This window comes from Globicephala melas, chromosome 17, assembly GCF_963455315.2.
Source record: "Globicephala melas chromosome 17, mGloMel1.2, whole genome shotgun sequence".
Classification (NCBI taxonomy): Eukaryota; Metazoa; Chordata; class Mammalia; order Artiodactyla; family Delphinidae; genus Globicephala; species Globicephala melas.
This window is the reverse complement of record NC_083330.1, coordinates 36,103,810-36,121,931: the sequence shown is the minus strand read 5'-3', so window position 1 is coordinate 36,121,931 and position 18,122 is coordinate 36,103,810. Positions and strand designations below refer to the sequence as shown.

At 39.2% G+C, this 18,122-nt stretch overlaps 1 protein-coding gene across 1 annotated transcript in view; it reads left to right on the top strand.

Moving 5' to 3' along the window:
• The first annotated feature begins 893 nt into the window (after positions 1-893).
• Positions 894-18,122, top strand: part of RUNX1T1 (RUNX1 partner transcriptional co-repressor 1) — a 127,930-nt gene continuing 110,701 nt past the window's right edge. Inside the window, 2 exon segments of the mRNA XM_060287046.2 lie at positions 894-1,099; positions 1,101-1,125. Coding sequence (XP_060143029.1) covers positions 1,004-1,099; positions 1,101-1,125 — 121 coding nt within the window. The 5' untranslated portion in view covers positions 894-1,003.

Sequence of the window (18,122 nt, the reverse complement as noted above, 5' to 3'; positions counted from 1 at the left end):
CTTAAAAGTGGAAAGGGGCTCCCATGAGACCACTCAGGTGTATCTCCCTCCAGACCCTGATGGGGTGGAAGATGAACTCTGGGCTGATGGAGGAGCGCTAGTTCTCTGCTTGTTCTCTGATTGATTCCTGGGCTCTGGGTGGGTGAAGAGCTGTGAGCCGAGCTCAAGCCGAGATTGATTGCCTCAGTTTTAAATTCCCACCTCCAAAATAGACTCTCAGATGTACACATGAGGAACCCCTCCCCAACACAATTTCTGGAGGTGGAGCAGGTGTCTCAGAGTCACCTGTAGCTACCAATCACAAGTGCGCCTTCTTATCACAGTGATGCTGGCTACACAAGTCTTCTGCTGGGACACTTGAAGCTCTGCCTGGGTTGGTCTTTGTGTGTGTGGGTAGGGGGTTGGAAATTAGGACCGTTGGGGTCAGCAAAGAAAGGGATGGGAACTCCCACTTGAGGTCGGTCTGGAAGGCTATGTAACTGCTGTGAGGACTCACTAGGTTTGTTTTGCAAATTGTGGCTATTTGGATGGAGGTGAGATGGTGAATGTCTCATTGTTATAAGCTCCGCCAAAAGAGAGCTCTTGATCCCCGTTTGACCTTGACAGAACCTCCAAAATGTTGGCGGTCTAGCCCTGGAGCAGGGAAATCCAGTTTGCTAGTCTGGATTCCTCCCGTTCTCTCCGGGTAGAGGCAGATTGGGGAATGCAGGCCACCCTCCCCCAGCGCTGGCTCTCACCCTCAGCCAGCCTTGGGGTACCTCGCCCTCCTTGCCATCCCCATTCTGGAGCCGGAGCCCCCGCCCCCTCCTTGCCTTTCCGTTTCTTCCCTCCAGCTTGTGTCTCTTTCTGTCTCTCCCACTTTTCCTCCCTCTCCCGCTCCGTCTCACACGCACCCTCTGTTTATTTTCCTGCCTCCATCTGGGCCCTGCTGATATTGTAATCACCCTGATGCACGTTGGCTTCTCTCCTCTCCCTCCTGCGCTCACACACTCACTCACACACAATGTGCCATCCTGACAAGCCTTTTACTTCTGATAAGCTCCGATGTGTGTTTAATGAATACAAAGCCGCGGTCTGGGTGCCGCCTCGGCTGCGGCCGCCTCTCCTGCGCTCCTTTGCCAGAAGGTAATCTCCGTGAACGGGGAGGGGAGGCGGGCAGGGAGGAAGGAGGGGTGGGAAAGAACGGGGGAGGGGGGTGTGGGGAGGCTGCGTTTCTCTTTTCCTCTCTCCCTTTCCAATGATTCAGAAGTCGATAAGACCAGGAGAAGTGAAGATGTAACATGTTATCTGTCGCTCCTCTTAGCTGGCGGAGAGAATTTACATTTAAAGATTAGCAGAGGGAGAAAGAGAAATCTGCCTTTTGTTGTGTGTGGTGAGGAGGCATCAGCCCTGGCCTGGCCGCTATCTCCCATCACCTCTGCTATCCAGACAGGACTCACGGAGGTGAGATTACCGGAGGGCCTTATCTTTAATTGGGTTTAGTTTTGCCATTCTGAATAGGTTTAAAGAGACTGGATAAAGGGGGAACAATAGATTATTTATTGACGGGATGCTGAAGCCTTTAGATGAAGAGGGGAGAGAAAAAGCTGCTTAACAACTTGATTAGTTCATTTTTATTTTTATTGTAAGGTGAGACTGTCTCCCTTCTGGTGCAGGGAGGGACTGTAGAACTTAGGCAAATTTGAAGGGCTTAAATGCCTTATTTTCTTTTCACCCCCACCTCCTGCCCTTCTTCGCACCATCCCCCATATAACAGGAGTTTCATTTACCCCTTATTTGTAAGATTGATAAACTGAGCAAAATTGGTAGAGGCTTTTGGAATTGATCATTTGTGTTTGGTTTTGTGTGACATGTTTTGAATGGGTGGTGAATTGATGCTAATGGTGGTACTTGAATGAGTGAGAAAAGCAAATGAAACCTACTTTTAATATGGAATTAGTTGATTTTATAGTATGGTTTCAACTAGGTCTAGAGGGAAAAAGAAAGCAAGTTGTTAGGTAGATTTGTGTTTTGGATTTGAACCATGGGATTTTTTTTCTCTTGGAGTTGGTTTAAAAGAAAAATAATTTTAAAATGTCTAATAAAACTGTTTAATTAAAAAAATGTTTAATACACTCATGAGTGTACTTAAAAAATTATAGTATTAACTTTAGAAGGTAGTTAAAATGGATAAAAGTGGGAAAAACAATTGTTTTGCTTCTTACACATAGTCAAGATAAGTGTTTTCATAGGTAAATATGAACCAGTAACTAAGAGCCTAATTAAAATTTGTTTAAAGCCAGGGGGGCATGTTTCCTTGTTGACAACAGCAGATCGATTGGGTAAGACAATAGAGTCCCGTTATTTCACTTCCATTGACTGAACATACTGACATTTCAGGTTTGCTGCTGCCTCAGTGAGCATGATGAAACACCGAAATTCACAGGCCAACTTGCCAGAGTGGTACATATATTACTGTATGTCATTTCTGCCTGAGGTTACCTTGTCACCCAGGCAGAATGGGAATGGACACTTGGAATCCTTCAGAGGGGTAGAGCCCTTTTGCTAGGAAACTGACAGAGAGCATGTCTTAGGAACATCTTTAATTTTACTTAGAGTTAGGTGTAACAGATAAATATGTGATGGACTTTTATTTAAAAATCTGGGAAGCTACTTAGCTGTCAATCTTGTATTTTTCATATAAGAATACCCATTTTCAAGATTTAACTTTACCTTCCCAGAGATATTTACACTGAGTGGTTGGTAGATCGTTACTGGCCTGTGCTCAGGTGACATCCATTTTTCCCCAGTTGGGGATCCTCAAACATTCAAGCACCTGCTAAATCTGTATCTGATAAAACAATTTGTAAGGCCCCTTCAAAAATAGGGCCTGACTTTGCTTTTTTTTGTGGGTGGAATGAGAAAATGGGATGTGTGTATTTTACACCCATGTGCCTGGATAGACAGCAATATATAGATAAATATGTGTATTCCAAGTAGTGGCAGAGAAAATACTAAATATTCCGTATCTTAGTGTAAGCTACCCTTTTACACATTTTGCATAGTCGCTGCATGATAAAACTAAGTATTAGGCAGACATTGAGTCAAAGAAATTTGAATCATACAAAAGTGAACATGGAAAAAACCAGAAGGGACTTAATGTATTTTTTTTAAAGCTTAATGAAAATGTAAAACTATTATGAATATGCCTTATACCCAGCAGTTGTTGCTATCTAGTAGGCAACTTATGCCCTTTACAGTGTTTAGAACAAAACTAGTTCTTTATACCATTTTCATGAAAATGTTAGGTTTCTGTTTGATCAGCAGGTGCTGTTGAGATGAAAGCCATGTGTAAATTTTCAGAAGGCCAAAAGTGTCAATTCAGAAAAGGAAAGTGATAAGAGAAAATGCAATCAGTTTTCCTGTTTTCAATTTGTGCAGGATTTGAAGAGCTGTTTTGTTAAACTGCTACATCTGCTCCAATATGAATATTGAACTACTTCCACTAAAAATAACAACCTATAATTTGGAAGCTACTGCAGTCTTTCGTTAATGTGAGTGGGTTATTTAAAAACAAAAAAACAAAAAAATAAAAAGAAATAAAAAAGACAATTTTCTATTCTGACAATCTCTTGCCTAATGTGCATTTTCATTTGTTGGCACTTTTATCCTCAGCAGATAAATGGTATTATGCAATTAGGACCTCATCTCGTTTGACTATGAAAGAGGTTTCCATGGGTGAAAATCCTTGTAATATAAAATGGTTTCGCATAAAACAAAATTTATTTTAAAATAACCTGTTTAAATGCAGTTATTTATAATGATAGTTATTCCTTACATTCTCTAATACTACAATTTTTAACTTACTGCTTACTATTATAACAAAGTTAACACTATTCCATTGCATACTGGGCATTCCGTGATTTATTTCACCCTTAATATACCTGCAAATATAAGTTTAAACCAATCAGGGATATTTTACCTAACAGGGCTTTCAGAATAATTTTTTTCATGCTTAAATAAAATGATTACATTATGCTTGAGTGCCTGCATACAAAAGCCTTAGCTTCTATAGTACTGCTAATCAAATAAGTTTTATGGACAGGGAAAGCACCACATTAGAGAAAAATTGGATGCATTTTACTAGTGATATTTCTAGGAAAGACATGTTTAAAAAAATAATCATCCAGTATTAAAAAGAGAACTCTAACATGAATAATCATAATAAAAATAATACTTCATTCCTGCAAAAAGAAAATGAATGGCAATGCTATCCATGTAAAACTGGACATAGAGAATTAAGTTAGATGGAAGACTGGTGAAATTTGGATCAGGTTCAATATTGACTCCATCCACAATTGCAGTTGGGTGGACTTGTGGCTATAGTAATTTGTCTAGGGTGAGACATGATCACTGCTTTGGATCAATTAGAGACTATGTAGCTTGTAGCTTCACACTTGAATTGCCAGACACACTCTTCGGAGATAAGCTCCGAATATCTCCAGAGTGGATAAAAGAGAAGACAGACACTGTGACACATTAGCATATTTGATATTAACAAATGCAATGTTTCTTCTGAAACACCAGTCAAAAGAAGAGGTAGTTTGAAAAACAACATTGTGTGTACTTGTGATTACATGTATTTAACCAACTAAAGAATAATGCTTATAAAGAATGTAATTTCCAATTTGAAGCCAGATTGTGGCATATCTTTCAGAGATCTGGGTATATTCCTTGGTGGGTATATTCTCTGGTATAGCAACGAGCACTTTACCGCTTTGAAGAAATGACACTGGATCACATATCAGTGAAGAAAGTTTATTTCACAGACACAGTCCCATCATTTGGTACGTGTGATCGTCTAGTGAGTTGTTTTTTGTGCTGAAGCCACAATCAGCCTTTAAGCCTCAGTGCCTTATGTGGCTTGAACAGGGAAGAGCTTCTTGTGATTCTTTTCAGAATGTTCTTACTTTGTCAAGTGATGTTCAGGCTTTTATATCAGAACCACTGCAAAAGTAATGCCCCATGGTTGAGGTTTAAGGTTTGAGACCCTCTTGTTTGAAAAAGTTTTAAACCATCAATCTTGCTTAGAACCACTAACATTTTCAATGACTGTAAGAGACCTACTTAAAATCCCTCTGCTTTGATAGTTCTGATTGAGGTTACCTGTATAATGTAACTCATGAAGTAGGGGTTTGCTTTTGTGGGCTTTCATATTGATCAGGGTCCCTAAGGCAAATCAGTATTTGGGTGAACGGGGCCTCTAGGATATAGATCTTGTTGAATGTGGAGGGCACAAATGTAAAGTTTTCCCATTGTTTGTCCAGCAATCTCAACACCTCCAAGTGCCTTAGGGAATGTGATTGACTAGATTCATTAATCTTTTAACACCTTGGGCATAGACTACTGAATGTGCTCTGGGCATTCAAGGGCTGCCACCTAGTTGTTGGACTTGGGAGAAAGTAGAGGAGTGGACAAATGTTAGAGACCTACTGTGAGCCTGGCATTAACCTTCATGTACATTGTCATCACTGATTTTAAGTAAATGATTAACCAGCATTTCACTTTCTTCATTTCAGAGAGCTCTAGTCCATCACTCTTTTAGTAGTTCTTCTGGTTTGACCTTTTGCTCCAGTTTAGAAAACTGAGGTTTCCCTGTGTTCCCCAAATTAATTACCTGCTTTGTTCCCAAGTTCTAATAATTAGAGCCATGTTCTCTGAATATCTGGCTTAACGTGTTCCTTAGCAGTTATGAACTATGCATCCACTGTTTTCTTTACATTTGCCCTTGCCCCCAACCTAGGAATCACAGTTGGCTACTGGCCAGCAGATATCCTTGGATATGCCCAAATGCATGCCACTCTGTATCCCTCAGTGCCTCCTAATCCAGGCTTTTCCATTACTAAATTCTGTTCTCCCATCAGAATACCACCTTCCTGCACTACACTGAGGCCTTGAGGCCTGTTCCCTCTGTTGATCTCATTCAGCACTCCAGAGTGGTCTTCTGCCCAGTGTCCTTAGTCCCTGAGGCTTGTCCCATCGCAGTCAGTTTGGTCACTCTATATCTCGATCTCGGCATCTCCCAGTTGGCTAGGTCCACTTCCTAGTCACTTCTAAGAGGAGAGGGATTCTGTACCATCTTGAGTTTGATTATGTAATGGAAAGCAGTGGTCCCCAACCTTTTTGGCACCAGGGAACGGTTTCGTGGAAGAAAATTTTTCCATGGACTGGGCGTGCGGGTGGGGGGGAAGGTTCAGGGCGGTAGAGTGAGCAATGGAGGAGCGATGGGGAGAGGCAGAGGAAGCTTTGCTCACTCACACGCCCCTCACCTCCTGCTGTGCGTGGCCCGGTTCCTAACAGGGTTGGGGACCCCTGGTGTAAACTATTCTGTTATAAAAAGAAGGATCTAGTGTCTGTGCATTCCCCTAATAGGCAAACTGGAGTTCCCTTTCCAGTTCAGTCACTGACTTTCTGGGTGGCATGGGGTGCACTCCAGCCCTCAGGTGCATTCTTCAGGAGCAAAATGATAGACTCATTGATCATTAGGCTTCTCAGCTGTCCTATGTACAAGACTATATAGGATATTAGGAGTAGGCTTTCAGGAATTTCCCATGGTTAGGAGAATGAAAAAAATCCTCATTTATAGTTTTAATTCTGAGTTGGGGGCACTACTAATCTGCATATAACTGGGAAATAGAATCAGTGTGGAACATCATTATCTCCCCACTATTCTTCATTGTGAAGAAGGGGTATGGGGAATAGTGAGTCATTTTTTCCATAGCCGTCCTGGGTCTAGGATGATTGTCAGAAATTTTAGTTGTTACTGTACTTTTTTCAGAAGTGAATGATGGAGGGAAGAATCTGTTTATGCAGTGAGAAGGAACTAAAGATTTTAGGTCTTGCTCAAAGAAAATAGCCTTTATGCTTTTCCCTCAGGGTTGCTAGACAAGGTGAACTTGGTGCCTGGGGGCAGGAGTGAGGGGCTAGAGGCTAAAGCATGGTGGTGATTGATTGTGCTTACCAGGCTTTCCACAGTCTCAAGGTTTGGACCTAAGTCACTTGGAAATTTAGAAAATGACCTCTTTAAACCATTTTTGGAGAGAACCTGGTAAGTAATAGCTTATTTAAACCAATGGGGTACATTATCATTTGGCTAGAATCAGGTGTTAAGTAAGAAGGACCAAAAAACTGTCTGTTGTCTAAAGAACAGTCTGCTGTTCCTTCTAAAAAGTAGTTAAGAGCCCAATTATTACCAGTAACACTTTGATTTTTGTACTTTCATTTTGAAAAAATATAGACATTATTAAAAGTTTAATCCTAATTTGTGAAATTATTAATAATGAACCCAGGCTGGATTTCTTTGGAATTTGGGAACTATTACATTTTTACACTTCTGATTTGATTAAGGTAAGCCCTTTGTCATCATCCAGGATGGCAGTAGAAACTTCTACTGTTTACTAGGAACGACATGCACGTTACATTACTTTCATGTGTCACTAGAAACGGAAACCACAGGAATCACTGTGGCTTCATAGGTTATAGAAAGCTCTTGCAGTGGCATTCCAAGTTTGGTGGGAGGCCAAATTGAAGTTCTTTGCCACAAAGATGAATGTCTTAGAAGTATGTATGCAGTGAACTCTTAGTTGGTACCTGACTTGACTGGATTGAATTTTACATCAGAGAAATAACAGAAAATATTACCATGAGATGTAATGGCAATTTGTCTAAAGATAAGCTCTCAAGAGCTAGGGGGCCCCTAATAATAGGAGAAGAAATATTGCCAGAGCTGTGATGAGCTAGCTGTGGCCAGGTCTATTGGAGCACCAGGAGAGAAAACTAGCTGAAAGATGTTAGAGTGTTTGGGACATCCCTTCCACTAGACCTTGTGGGGAGTGCACCTGGTGACACTGAAGTAGATAGATTATGGTACCCGCAAAGGCTGGCATAGGGTTGTGCCAGGGAGCTACCACAGCAGCATTGCTGAGAGCATTTCAAATGCACATCCAATTTGGCAAGCAGAATATTAGAAATTGGGAAGTCATCTCCCAGTGAATATGGTAAGCATGGTGCAAGTTGTGCTTTAAATACAAAGTCTTAGGAAGCTGGTTGCTCTATTTTGTTAAAACTAGATGTACTATATACTCCTTCCCCTAACCTCAAGATACAAGAAGATGTGAGCTGTAAGACAGGTCATGAAACACTGCTAGTTTATTTTCTGAATCTATGCATATGTTATGTACACAGTGATAAGCAAACACAGCTGGGAAGAACAGCAGATGATATTGGGACTGGAACTGTGATGTTTATCGACTGACATAGTAATCCTTTCCTGTGAAAGTGTTCTTTTTAAGTGATGTTAGGATTCTGTAACTTTTATCATGTGTCAGGCAAGTATTCTTTATTGCCCAACCCCTTTCCCTACCTGTCACACATTTTCATTCTCATCTTTAGCTAGATTTATTTAGAAATGAGATCCACATTTGACCTCTGATGGGAAACAAATGTGGACAATGAATTCGAATCCTTTGTTTAAATAAGGGTAGGTAGGTGCATTTAGACCTGATATTCAGGTCTAAATGGAAAGTAAATGTGATCAGTCTCCATTGACTTGTCCAAGTCAAGCTTTGAGTTGGCGAGAGAAAGCGGGTATAAAATATCAGAGGAAAATATAAATGAAAAGTAATAAAATAAGCAACCCATTAAAGCTAATTTGACTATTTGAAAAGAAAGGCATATGTTCTTTGGGTAGCCCTGGTAATGAAACCTTTTAGAATATTTGAAAGAAAATTAAGATTTTTGCTGTTGGTTGTAAATCTGAAGTAAATTAATAAATATTTAATGAATGCCTACTATGTGTAAAGCAGTGTGTTAGATGGAAGCACAGAACAGGTAGTAAGCTCAGTTCCCATTGAATGATAAACCTGCTCAGGACAAATTAAATAGCTACAAAAGATGAAGAGGCTTGATTACTTACCAGTTAAATGATATAGTAAATGAGATTTTAGAGGTGGAGTGAGTTGGAATTTCACCTTGTCTTAAGACAGGTAGGATTTATCAAGGCGACATTATTGTAATGGGGTTGTGGGCAGTTATAAGGCAGGAATGGAGACTGGAAAAGGTTTTGGGAGAAGCGATGTGTCTTGGGGTGGGGTGGGTAGAGGGTAGAGAGAGAGTAAATTAACATATGCAGATACAGCAAAAAGGACCCTTGGGTGATTATTGGGAAATAAACAGAAAGATCATAAGGCATTTGATTAAGCTTTATCTTCTGAGTAAGCCAGATGTTTAAAAAACTGTGTCCTATGGGACCCCTTAGGGTTGGGAGGTGGCATAGAGTGTGCCCAGATTGGGTTCAGGCCCTTTCGTTTATCTTCTCAGCACTGTGAAACCAGAATAGTTCTGTTCTTTATGACAAATTGCTTTAGATATTAGATTTTCTAATTGGACTTCTTTTGAACAAAGGATGCCATGGTAAAATAAATCTTAATAAAACCAAAGTAAAAAAAAAAAATTGTGCCAGGCAACAGGAAACCATGGACCCAGTTAAAGTTGTGTTTCTGAAGAGTTGGTCTGATTGCGGTGGGCCAGATGGCTTGGAATGGGGGAAGACTGAGGCCAGGTAGGGACCTTGTTTTGCAGTAGTTTAGATGTTAGCTATTACAGAAGGATGGCCAGAATTGGGTTTGTGGGACAAGAAGGAATAGGCAGATGCCAGAGACATTGCAAAGGAAAAATAATTAGTACTTGGATATCGGGTGGATTTAGAGAGGAGGAAGTGATGACAGCTCAGATTAGATGTCCAGTGCACATAGCTTGCCAGAATTTGGGCATTGCTTCAGTGTTTAAGGGGCAGCTTCCTTACCCCTCATAGACTCATAGAATCACAGCCCCCAGAAAGGAGCCTCAGAACCCAATTGTGTATCCCTGCTCCAGGGATTCTCGTGATCCAGCTGCTTTTGGGAAATGTTGATGGGGCTGTTAACCTCGTAGGTTTTCCTTAAAGGGTACTGGTTGCATGGAGGATTGATTATTCATTGCTCCTATGCTTTGGCTCCTTGCATGGATTTCGAACTGTTTTGAGTTTCCTTTCATTTTGCTGGTAACTTTGGGCCACGTGGGAGAATAAAAAAGTGGTCAGGAGGGCTGGGTCTGGACCCTTAACTTTCCACCAGAGCAACCTAACTGTTTTACATGTTTCAAACATTGGACTTTTGTTTAGGGAATAATTTATAAAAATTTCTTTCAATTCTAATATTATGTAGAGGAGAGAAGGCAGGGACCAGAGAATAAGGAGTCAAGGAGGAGTTGATGGGAGGGCAGAAGCTGTTCTTCTACAGCAGCGTGTCCCAGACTCTGGGCTCAGTACTCTTGAGGAGTGGGGAGCAGTGAGTTTCAAGGGGCTTTTGAACCTACATTCATTCATTCATTCAGTAGCACAAGCATTGTCTGCAGACCAAATACTTTTTCACACAATGACATTTTTCAAATACACTTTAAATGAACAAAAATGCATTAAAATATTACTGAAATTAATAGAAACTTGTCTTTATGTATTTTACAATCAGCAGACTGTAAACAAAATACTATCATGTGTGATATCACAAGTTTTTGTTTTAAAATGGAGGCCTCATATTAGAAAAGCAAAGGAATCCCTTTTATATCTTAAAGGGCACTATTCATTTCTTACTAAATTGCTCACTGTTAATTGTCTCCCCTATTTAAGGAATTTTAGTTATTGGAAGAAACAACAACAACAAAATGTAGGACTTTTAGGCTATGGTTCACCAATATAATATTATTTCAGGGACTTTCACCTTGATTTGTTTAGTATCATTTAATTTGAAAACAATGGGAATTCTTTTTACTCTTTGAACTTTAAATTCAGAGTGTGTGGATAAAAATCTCTCAGAATTGGATTTTTTAAGACTTCTTTCTTCTGTAGCCAATCTATAGTTTTTAAAAGGATGAGACCGATTTATATATGTTTATATGGAATCATTCCTGAGATATATTGTGAAAGGAAAAAAGCAGGGAGCAATGTATATAGTGTGCTACATTTTTACCAAAAGTGCATAAACTTCTACTCATGCATATGAATCTGACAGTAGTAGTTGCTTTATGGGAAGAAAGTGGGGCTCAGGCATTGGTGGTTGGAAGGAGAATTTTTATTTCACATCTGTTGGTCCTCTGAGTCTTTCTGCAAATCTCATACCTGTTTCATTCACTGCAAAGTTAGAGACTGTAGCATCAGCTTGGGATGAATGGTTCTGGGATTCTGCCCTTCTGGGGGAAGGTGATTATGTTCTCTTCTCTGCTAGAAGGCAGTCAAGTGAAGTGGTGAAGAGACGCATCTCCCCAGTGCTTTGCCACTTGTTGAATCTCCTACTCTTCATCTGGAAATAATTCTCATCTGGATAATAATGGCATGACCCGTAAGGTTGTCATGTGGATTGCATGAGATGGTATATACAAAGCACAATATCATTTCAGAAAGGCTTGCTTGTGCTAGGCATCTGACTTGACCACTCATGAACTGTCCACTGCTCTCTTCTGGAAGCCCCCTGTAGGATCTTCTCCTCTCTATGGCTGTTCCTTTTCCGTCACCTTCACGAATCAGCAAATTCTTAATGGAGTCTAGTCCTGTTTAATGCCTGGGGATATAGAGATGTTCAAGTCAGACAATGCTCCTGATTTGCTAGACCTTTCTCACCTCAGCCTTAATTGAGAGCTGTTTCTGCAGGTAACCTACTTTGTCCTCTTCTGAGTTGCTAATGAAACTATTCAAGTTTTCATGACCTCTCTTCTTCAAAGATAGAATTTATTCACATCTAGCATTTTGCTGCTATTCATGTGATTCAGACTTCTCTGCTGATTTGTAAGCTCCTTGAAAGTAGGAGTCTGGAACAGTTGGGGTACTTTTTGATGCTTTATTAAATATTTGGTGAAAGCTCATGTTATTTACTTAATACTGTTCTCAAATATTTCAAGTTATTTACTTAATACTGTCCTCAAATATTTCATTGCTGAGATCAAAATGAAATCTTTGGTTGCAAGAGCATGTCGTTTCTTTCCCAATCCGTTTCCCCCCCTTGATCCCTTTTTATTGTGTTCTCTTATCACAGAATGTACAATTTATTGCCACCATATTTTAGGTTTAAGTTTCAGCAAACAAAAAAACCCCACATGTATAGCAGCCCTGGGTAAATTGAAGTGGTCAAGTCACTTGTATGTTCATAAGTGCACATCTTAACCTGTTTTATTTATTTTTCTCCCTATGGCTCACAAATGTACTTTTTGTCAAGGATGAGATCCCTGAAATTGTAATCAAAATATTGTATACATGGACATATTTATGAGCTGGAACTGTCCCTTGGATCAGGGCCCCAACAAGGACCATTTTTGTGACTCTCAGCTTTCCCTCTCCCATGCCCTCAAGTGATCCCTTAGGTGCCAGGGGCTCCCGTCCCTCTTTTGGTTGTCATGTCTGTTTTCTGGGCAGACCCCAGGCTGAGCACTTCTCCCTAGCACTCTTCTACAGCCCCCTCTCCCACTCCCTCTTTACTCACCAGTCTTGTCTTTTCTCTGATATTGTGTGGGATTCCAGCTGTTGCTTGATGAACCAGCCTTAAAACTAGGAATGGCACTGGATAGAATGACAGGTCTGTCTCATCCCAAGATTCTGTGGCTGAACACCAAAGCGGGTGAAGCATCTTACTGTCTTTGCTTCCAGGTAACAATTCCAAGAGATGGTTTCAGAAGGGCAGCCTTTAGTTCCTCAATGCAAGTGACCGAACAATTTCAGACAGATATGTGTGGGGAGGAGGCACGGTAGATGCCTTCGTGGAGTGAAGTTCACATGTTGCCTTACTTAACACTCACCTGGGAGTGAGCTCATTTGTAAATCACTCCTAGAGGCTTCCTCACTTGCCCAACGTCGCCCTGCATGGGTTGTGGGGCGAGGTCTGAACGTAGATTTTCTGACTCCCAGGCTTCTCTATTCCAGGGCTCAGTACCACTCTCCTGGAAGTCTTCAAATCCTACCACCCCATTTTTTCCCCATGGACAGGGCCAGCCACAAAGGCTGCAGGTGGGAATTATACTAAAGTTAAAATGGAAAATTATCAAGACTTCTCACTGTACTTCGAAAAGTTACTGTTTAGAGTACAAAAAATATCATAGCTTTACAAGTTTCTGAGGCAGGGAGAGGGAGGAAGAAAAGAGAGGGAAGAAAGAGGAGAGAGAGATATCAGCTGATAAGAAGCAGCAGCAACCAGACAATATTTGCAGTTGGATAATCGTAGTTTTTTTGTTTGTTTGTTTGTTTTGTTTTTTGAGACATGTGGCCATCAACCTTGAATACAGATACTTTCAAAGTCTCGTTTTTCTTTCATGTGAAAGTTGCCGGCATGGAACAGATGCCTTTATTTGGAGAAACCAGTCTTTGGAAATAATTGGTTCTCTCTTCTCTTATTCTCTAGAGGTGCTCTTCCATAGATGAAATTAGATGAGGAAGAAATTAATCACAAACCATTAGCTTGTGGTTCTTTATTTTTTTCCACTGCAAAATGTTTTAGGACCTGCACCTTCCACATATTTTGGGATTGTTGACTGAGCATACTTACTTTTATCACTAATAGTATAGCAGTGACTTTCAGAAAAGAAAATGTTTTGATTGCACTAGGTCATTTTTTGAGTAGTGACCTAGTGCTTTAATGCTTTAAATCATAATATTAAACTAGGTATTACCTCCTTTCTACTCTCGATTGATAGGAACTGAGCATATTGAATGAAACAACACTTGCACTAGGGGCAAGATAGGCACTTTATAAGTGTTATCTCTTCACATCATCCCGGTGAGTTAGGTATTATTATCCTACTGTAGAGATTTACATCTAAAGCTTAGAAAGGTTAAGTGACTTGTTCAAGATCAAATAGCTAATAAGTGTAAGACCTGAGATTCCAGCCCAACTGCATGCAGTGAGCTAAGTGGTCAGTGCAGGTAAGGTGCAGTCATTTTAGGAGATTTTATTTTATTGAAGATTAAATTATATCTTTAACGAGATATTTTAGAGCTTCTTACTATTTTAAATTGCCTGCTTTGTTAACTCCTTGATCATCCTGCATTGTCAGTTTGACTAAAAATAATTCATAGATTGGTCAGCTGCTTTCTGTTTAATTTTTATCTTTAAAATAATACTTGAAGGATTTTAAAATAATGCTTTATCACAATAAGAGGAAGAGGCTTGAAGAAAAACTAGCTAGTGATTCCGTTATCATTTATTCCTTTGTTCACTCAGCCAATACTGAGTGAACACTTTCTGTGAGCCACGCACTGGGTATGAAGACTGTTGAATAAACATGGCCCCTTCCCTCATGGCCGTTAACAACAAAATGCATATATTGCATCAAGGTAAGGTCTAAGACAGCAAGAGAATAAGATGGGATCTCTTTCCAGAACAGGAAACTCAATTGATAAACTCAGTTGGGAGATAAGTCTATGCATAAAAACTACTAGAGTGCATTTACATCTTAGAGGTTGTATGGACTTAATGCTGCCTGCAGTTCTTAATCGTGGTATCCTACTGCTTACTGTGGGAGGAAGGGCTGGCTTCATAGCCCTGGATACCCTGGGTGATTTCCATACTGGCCTGTGTATGTACAGTACTGGTGGGAATGGGCTCATATGAACAGTGTCTGGAAGGTAAAGGTTGCCCCGCCTGACATAGACCATAAATGCTATTATAGTTTAAAGAAGTTTAAAGAAGAATGATCGTGGGCCCCAGGAGTGGTCAGGGAAAGGTTTGTGAAGGTCACAGGGATTGAATTGGGCCTTTATAGCATTTCATTAGTATTCTTTTTAGGTGTCAAGTACAGTTTTAAGTATGGAGGATAGAGTTATTAGCAAAACAGACAAGACCCCTGTTCTCATAGATCTTACAGTTTAGGGGGGCATGCAATAGAGACATTTGTAAGATTATTCCCCATAGTGTTAAATGTAATGAAGACAATTAAAAAAAACAATGTTGGAGAGAATGGTGGCGGGTGCTGCCGGTGGTGGTGAGACTTTATTTTGGATAGGAGGGAAGACTGTCTCTGAGGTTACACTTGAATGAAACCTGAGTGTTGAAAAGGAGCTGGCCGTTAAGTGTGGAAGAGTTAATGGGCAAAGCCATAAAGATGAGGTGACGCATTCTATGGGAGTTTATCCATTGAAGAGCTGTACCCTGTAAGGGCATGGACGGAGCAGAGGCTGGAAGGTGTAGGTTAGTGCCAAATCATGGAGGATCTTGAATGTCAGAATAAGGACTGTTTGTTTCTATGCATATATTAGGGGATGAGTAGTTAGAAGAGAGAAGGAGAATCAGGATGAGTATATGCCATAGAAGCTTAAGGAAACTTGTGCAGCTGGGGCCTTGAAGTTTAGGGACACCCTAAATAACATAGTGTCCCAGTCACTTCCTGTTGGAAGTTGAATGTAGTCCTAAAGTGAGGCCTACATGGTGGTGCTCCGTTGACTGTTTCAAATCAGGGGGATTCAGAATTGTCCTACGAATAAGGTTGTGGAGGTCTTGACAAAGGTAAGCTACAACCCAGTGTCAGGGACTGTGCTTATTAAGGTAATGTTTTCTGAGTAAGGTATGATGTAACAGATTCCTTTTGTGGTAATTCCCCTTGGAACCAAAAACTAATTGTATTTTTATTAAAGTAAAGGGACATTCTTTACGTTACAAGATGTTTTTGTGAAAGGAAAAAGTTAAAGGTTTGATTCAGTTCATATTGGTAGATAAAAGAGGTGTGTTAAAGCCTCATTTTTGGAATAACTATCTTATTTACTAAAGGAAAATTTGCCCCAAATGTTGATATAATTCTGTAGAGAAATGTGTTTGGGCAGTGAAGGGATTCCTGGCAGTGACTGAGAAACACAGTAATGGGGAACTGCACTTGATTGCTTTTGAGGTTGATTCTGATGTGTGTAGTCTTTACATCCTATTAAAACTTTGAAAGATAAACTGATACAAGAAGGATTTGCCAAGGCCAGCAACTCTTCCTTTTAAAACCTTGGCTCAGTGTACACATTGAAGGGATGGGGGAGTAAGATAAAAGCATTATAAATACGAGGTTAACTGAATTAAAATAGAAGGTTCTCTCAAGTTATTGCATTCCTTAGAAAATAAATACATTACGCATATGGTTAAGATTGATCAAAAAAGTATTCAGTATGCCAGTGATTACATTCCCATCTGTGATTAAGGTTTTCTGTCTGCATCTGGTTTTCACATTATATTTCTGTAACAAAAATCCTTTATATAGCAGAGTTCACTTTCTGTATTTTCTATTAGCTGCAGCTTGAACTACTGCACAGATCGCAGATTTACACATGTGGTTTTCATTACTTCATACCATTGAGAAAAAGTAATATTTGTTTGGGAATGTCTGTTTTCCACAATTTCCATGGTAATACAACATGTTGAGCCTTTTTAATAACACTCTTGTAGAACTACAAATTGTTTTAGGCATTCTCCTCTTGGTAGAGTTTAGCTTTTAAACTGGTCTCAGTATATGTTCCCCTCATAATGAGGTCTTACAAATTTGAGGGCTTAGGATTGGAACAAAGCAATTATTAAAGATAGAGAAATTTTACTTTTGATTGCATGTGATACGGACTTCAGTGTGGAATAAGTATCACAAATAATCTGGATGTATATTTCATAGTGCTCATTACCATTACTCATTTTATCGTTATTTTATATCAGAAGATCATTTATTATGTTGGAGGTATGAAGAACAAACATAATACTCCAAAGTCATTATTTTGAAAAATCTAAACATTAACTCCTTGTTTTTTTTTGGTGAGTTATCCTATTGATTGTGATATAATGTTTCATATATAAAAATAGTTGAATGAGGAAAATCATCAGTGGGTAACTTGAGGTTTACATTGTGTATTACTTGAATGTGTATTTGTATGCCATGTTAACATTTAAGAATTTATAAACGTACATTTAAAATATTTTGTAATACTATCTTCCTGCCAACTTTTCTCCATTCACTTCAGTATACTCCGATTAAAATAGACACAAGTGAAGTTAAAAAGTGAAATAGTATATTCTATATTGGGAGATCATTTATAATTGAGAAATTTATCTTATAAAGGAAGTTTATCCACATGGTAATTTTATGTGCCTCAAAACTGAGATCCATTATACCATTTTTGATGATAAACCGAGACATTAGTCTTGTATTTAGCAGTCATGAGAAGGAAGAAAAAGACTAGACTCTAGGGGATTTGTATATACTTGGCCTCCTTCATTTGTTTAATGGAGATTATTAAATATGGCCCACACAGGTAGACTCTACTTTATCAGTCTCTCCGATGCCTTTTGTTGATGGTTGTTGAGGCACTAAATATTATCAAAAATCATGATTGAATCTAAGAAAAGTATCCATTTTCTTCTTTTTCCCAATAATACTTATTTATCCTCTATTTACAAAATATATATTTTTTATCTCAGCGTAGACACATTGGAAATTCCAGAATTGTGTAGAAAATTACCCATATTTCCATTTTCTGGAAATAATAATATTTGACATCTAGATGTATTTACTTCCAGTCTCCCCTCCTTGGCCCTGTTTAAGTTTTTCTGTTAAGAATGAGAAACATTGATTGCATGATAGCAGAGTCGTAATATGGTGTATAAAGGGCATTGCTTTTCTTTTTTTAAAATAGAAACTGCTTGTTTATATAGATCAGAGTATGTATATTCACCAATTTTAATTTCTAGGGAGTAGTTTGGTCTCTTAAAAAAACAGTAGCAACATCCTTAGTAATATTTTTTGAGACTGCTTTTATAAATCTGTCCCTTTGCATTTATTGAGTTATTACTTCATGTGCATATGATTGTGCTAGATTTATGTTTCATAGATTATAAGAACTAAATAGTGATACTTGTTCTATTCATAATAGTGGTGGTAGTAGTAATAGTAGGTGTTTGGGAATGAATGAATGAATTCTAAACCTGCCAAATCTAGCAGGAAAAATGAGAATATTTGGATTGCTTTAGAAGAAAAAAAGAAAGAAGTTTGTTTATTTGGTAAAATGCTTCACTAATAATTGTTGTTACTAATAATTTCAAACTGGTTGG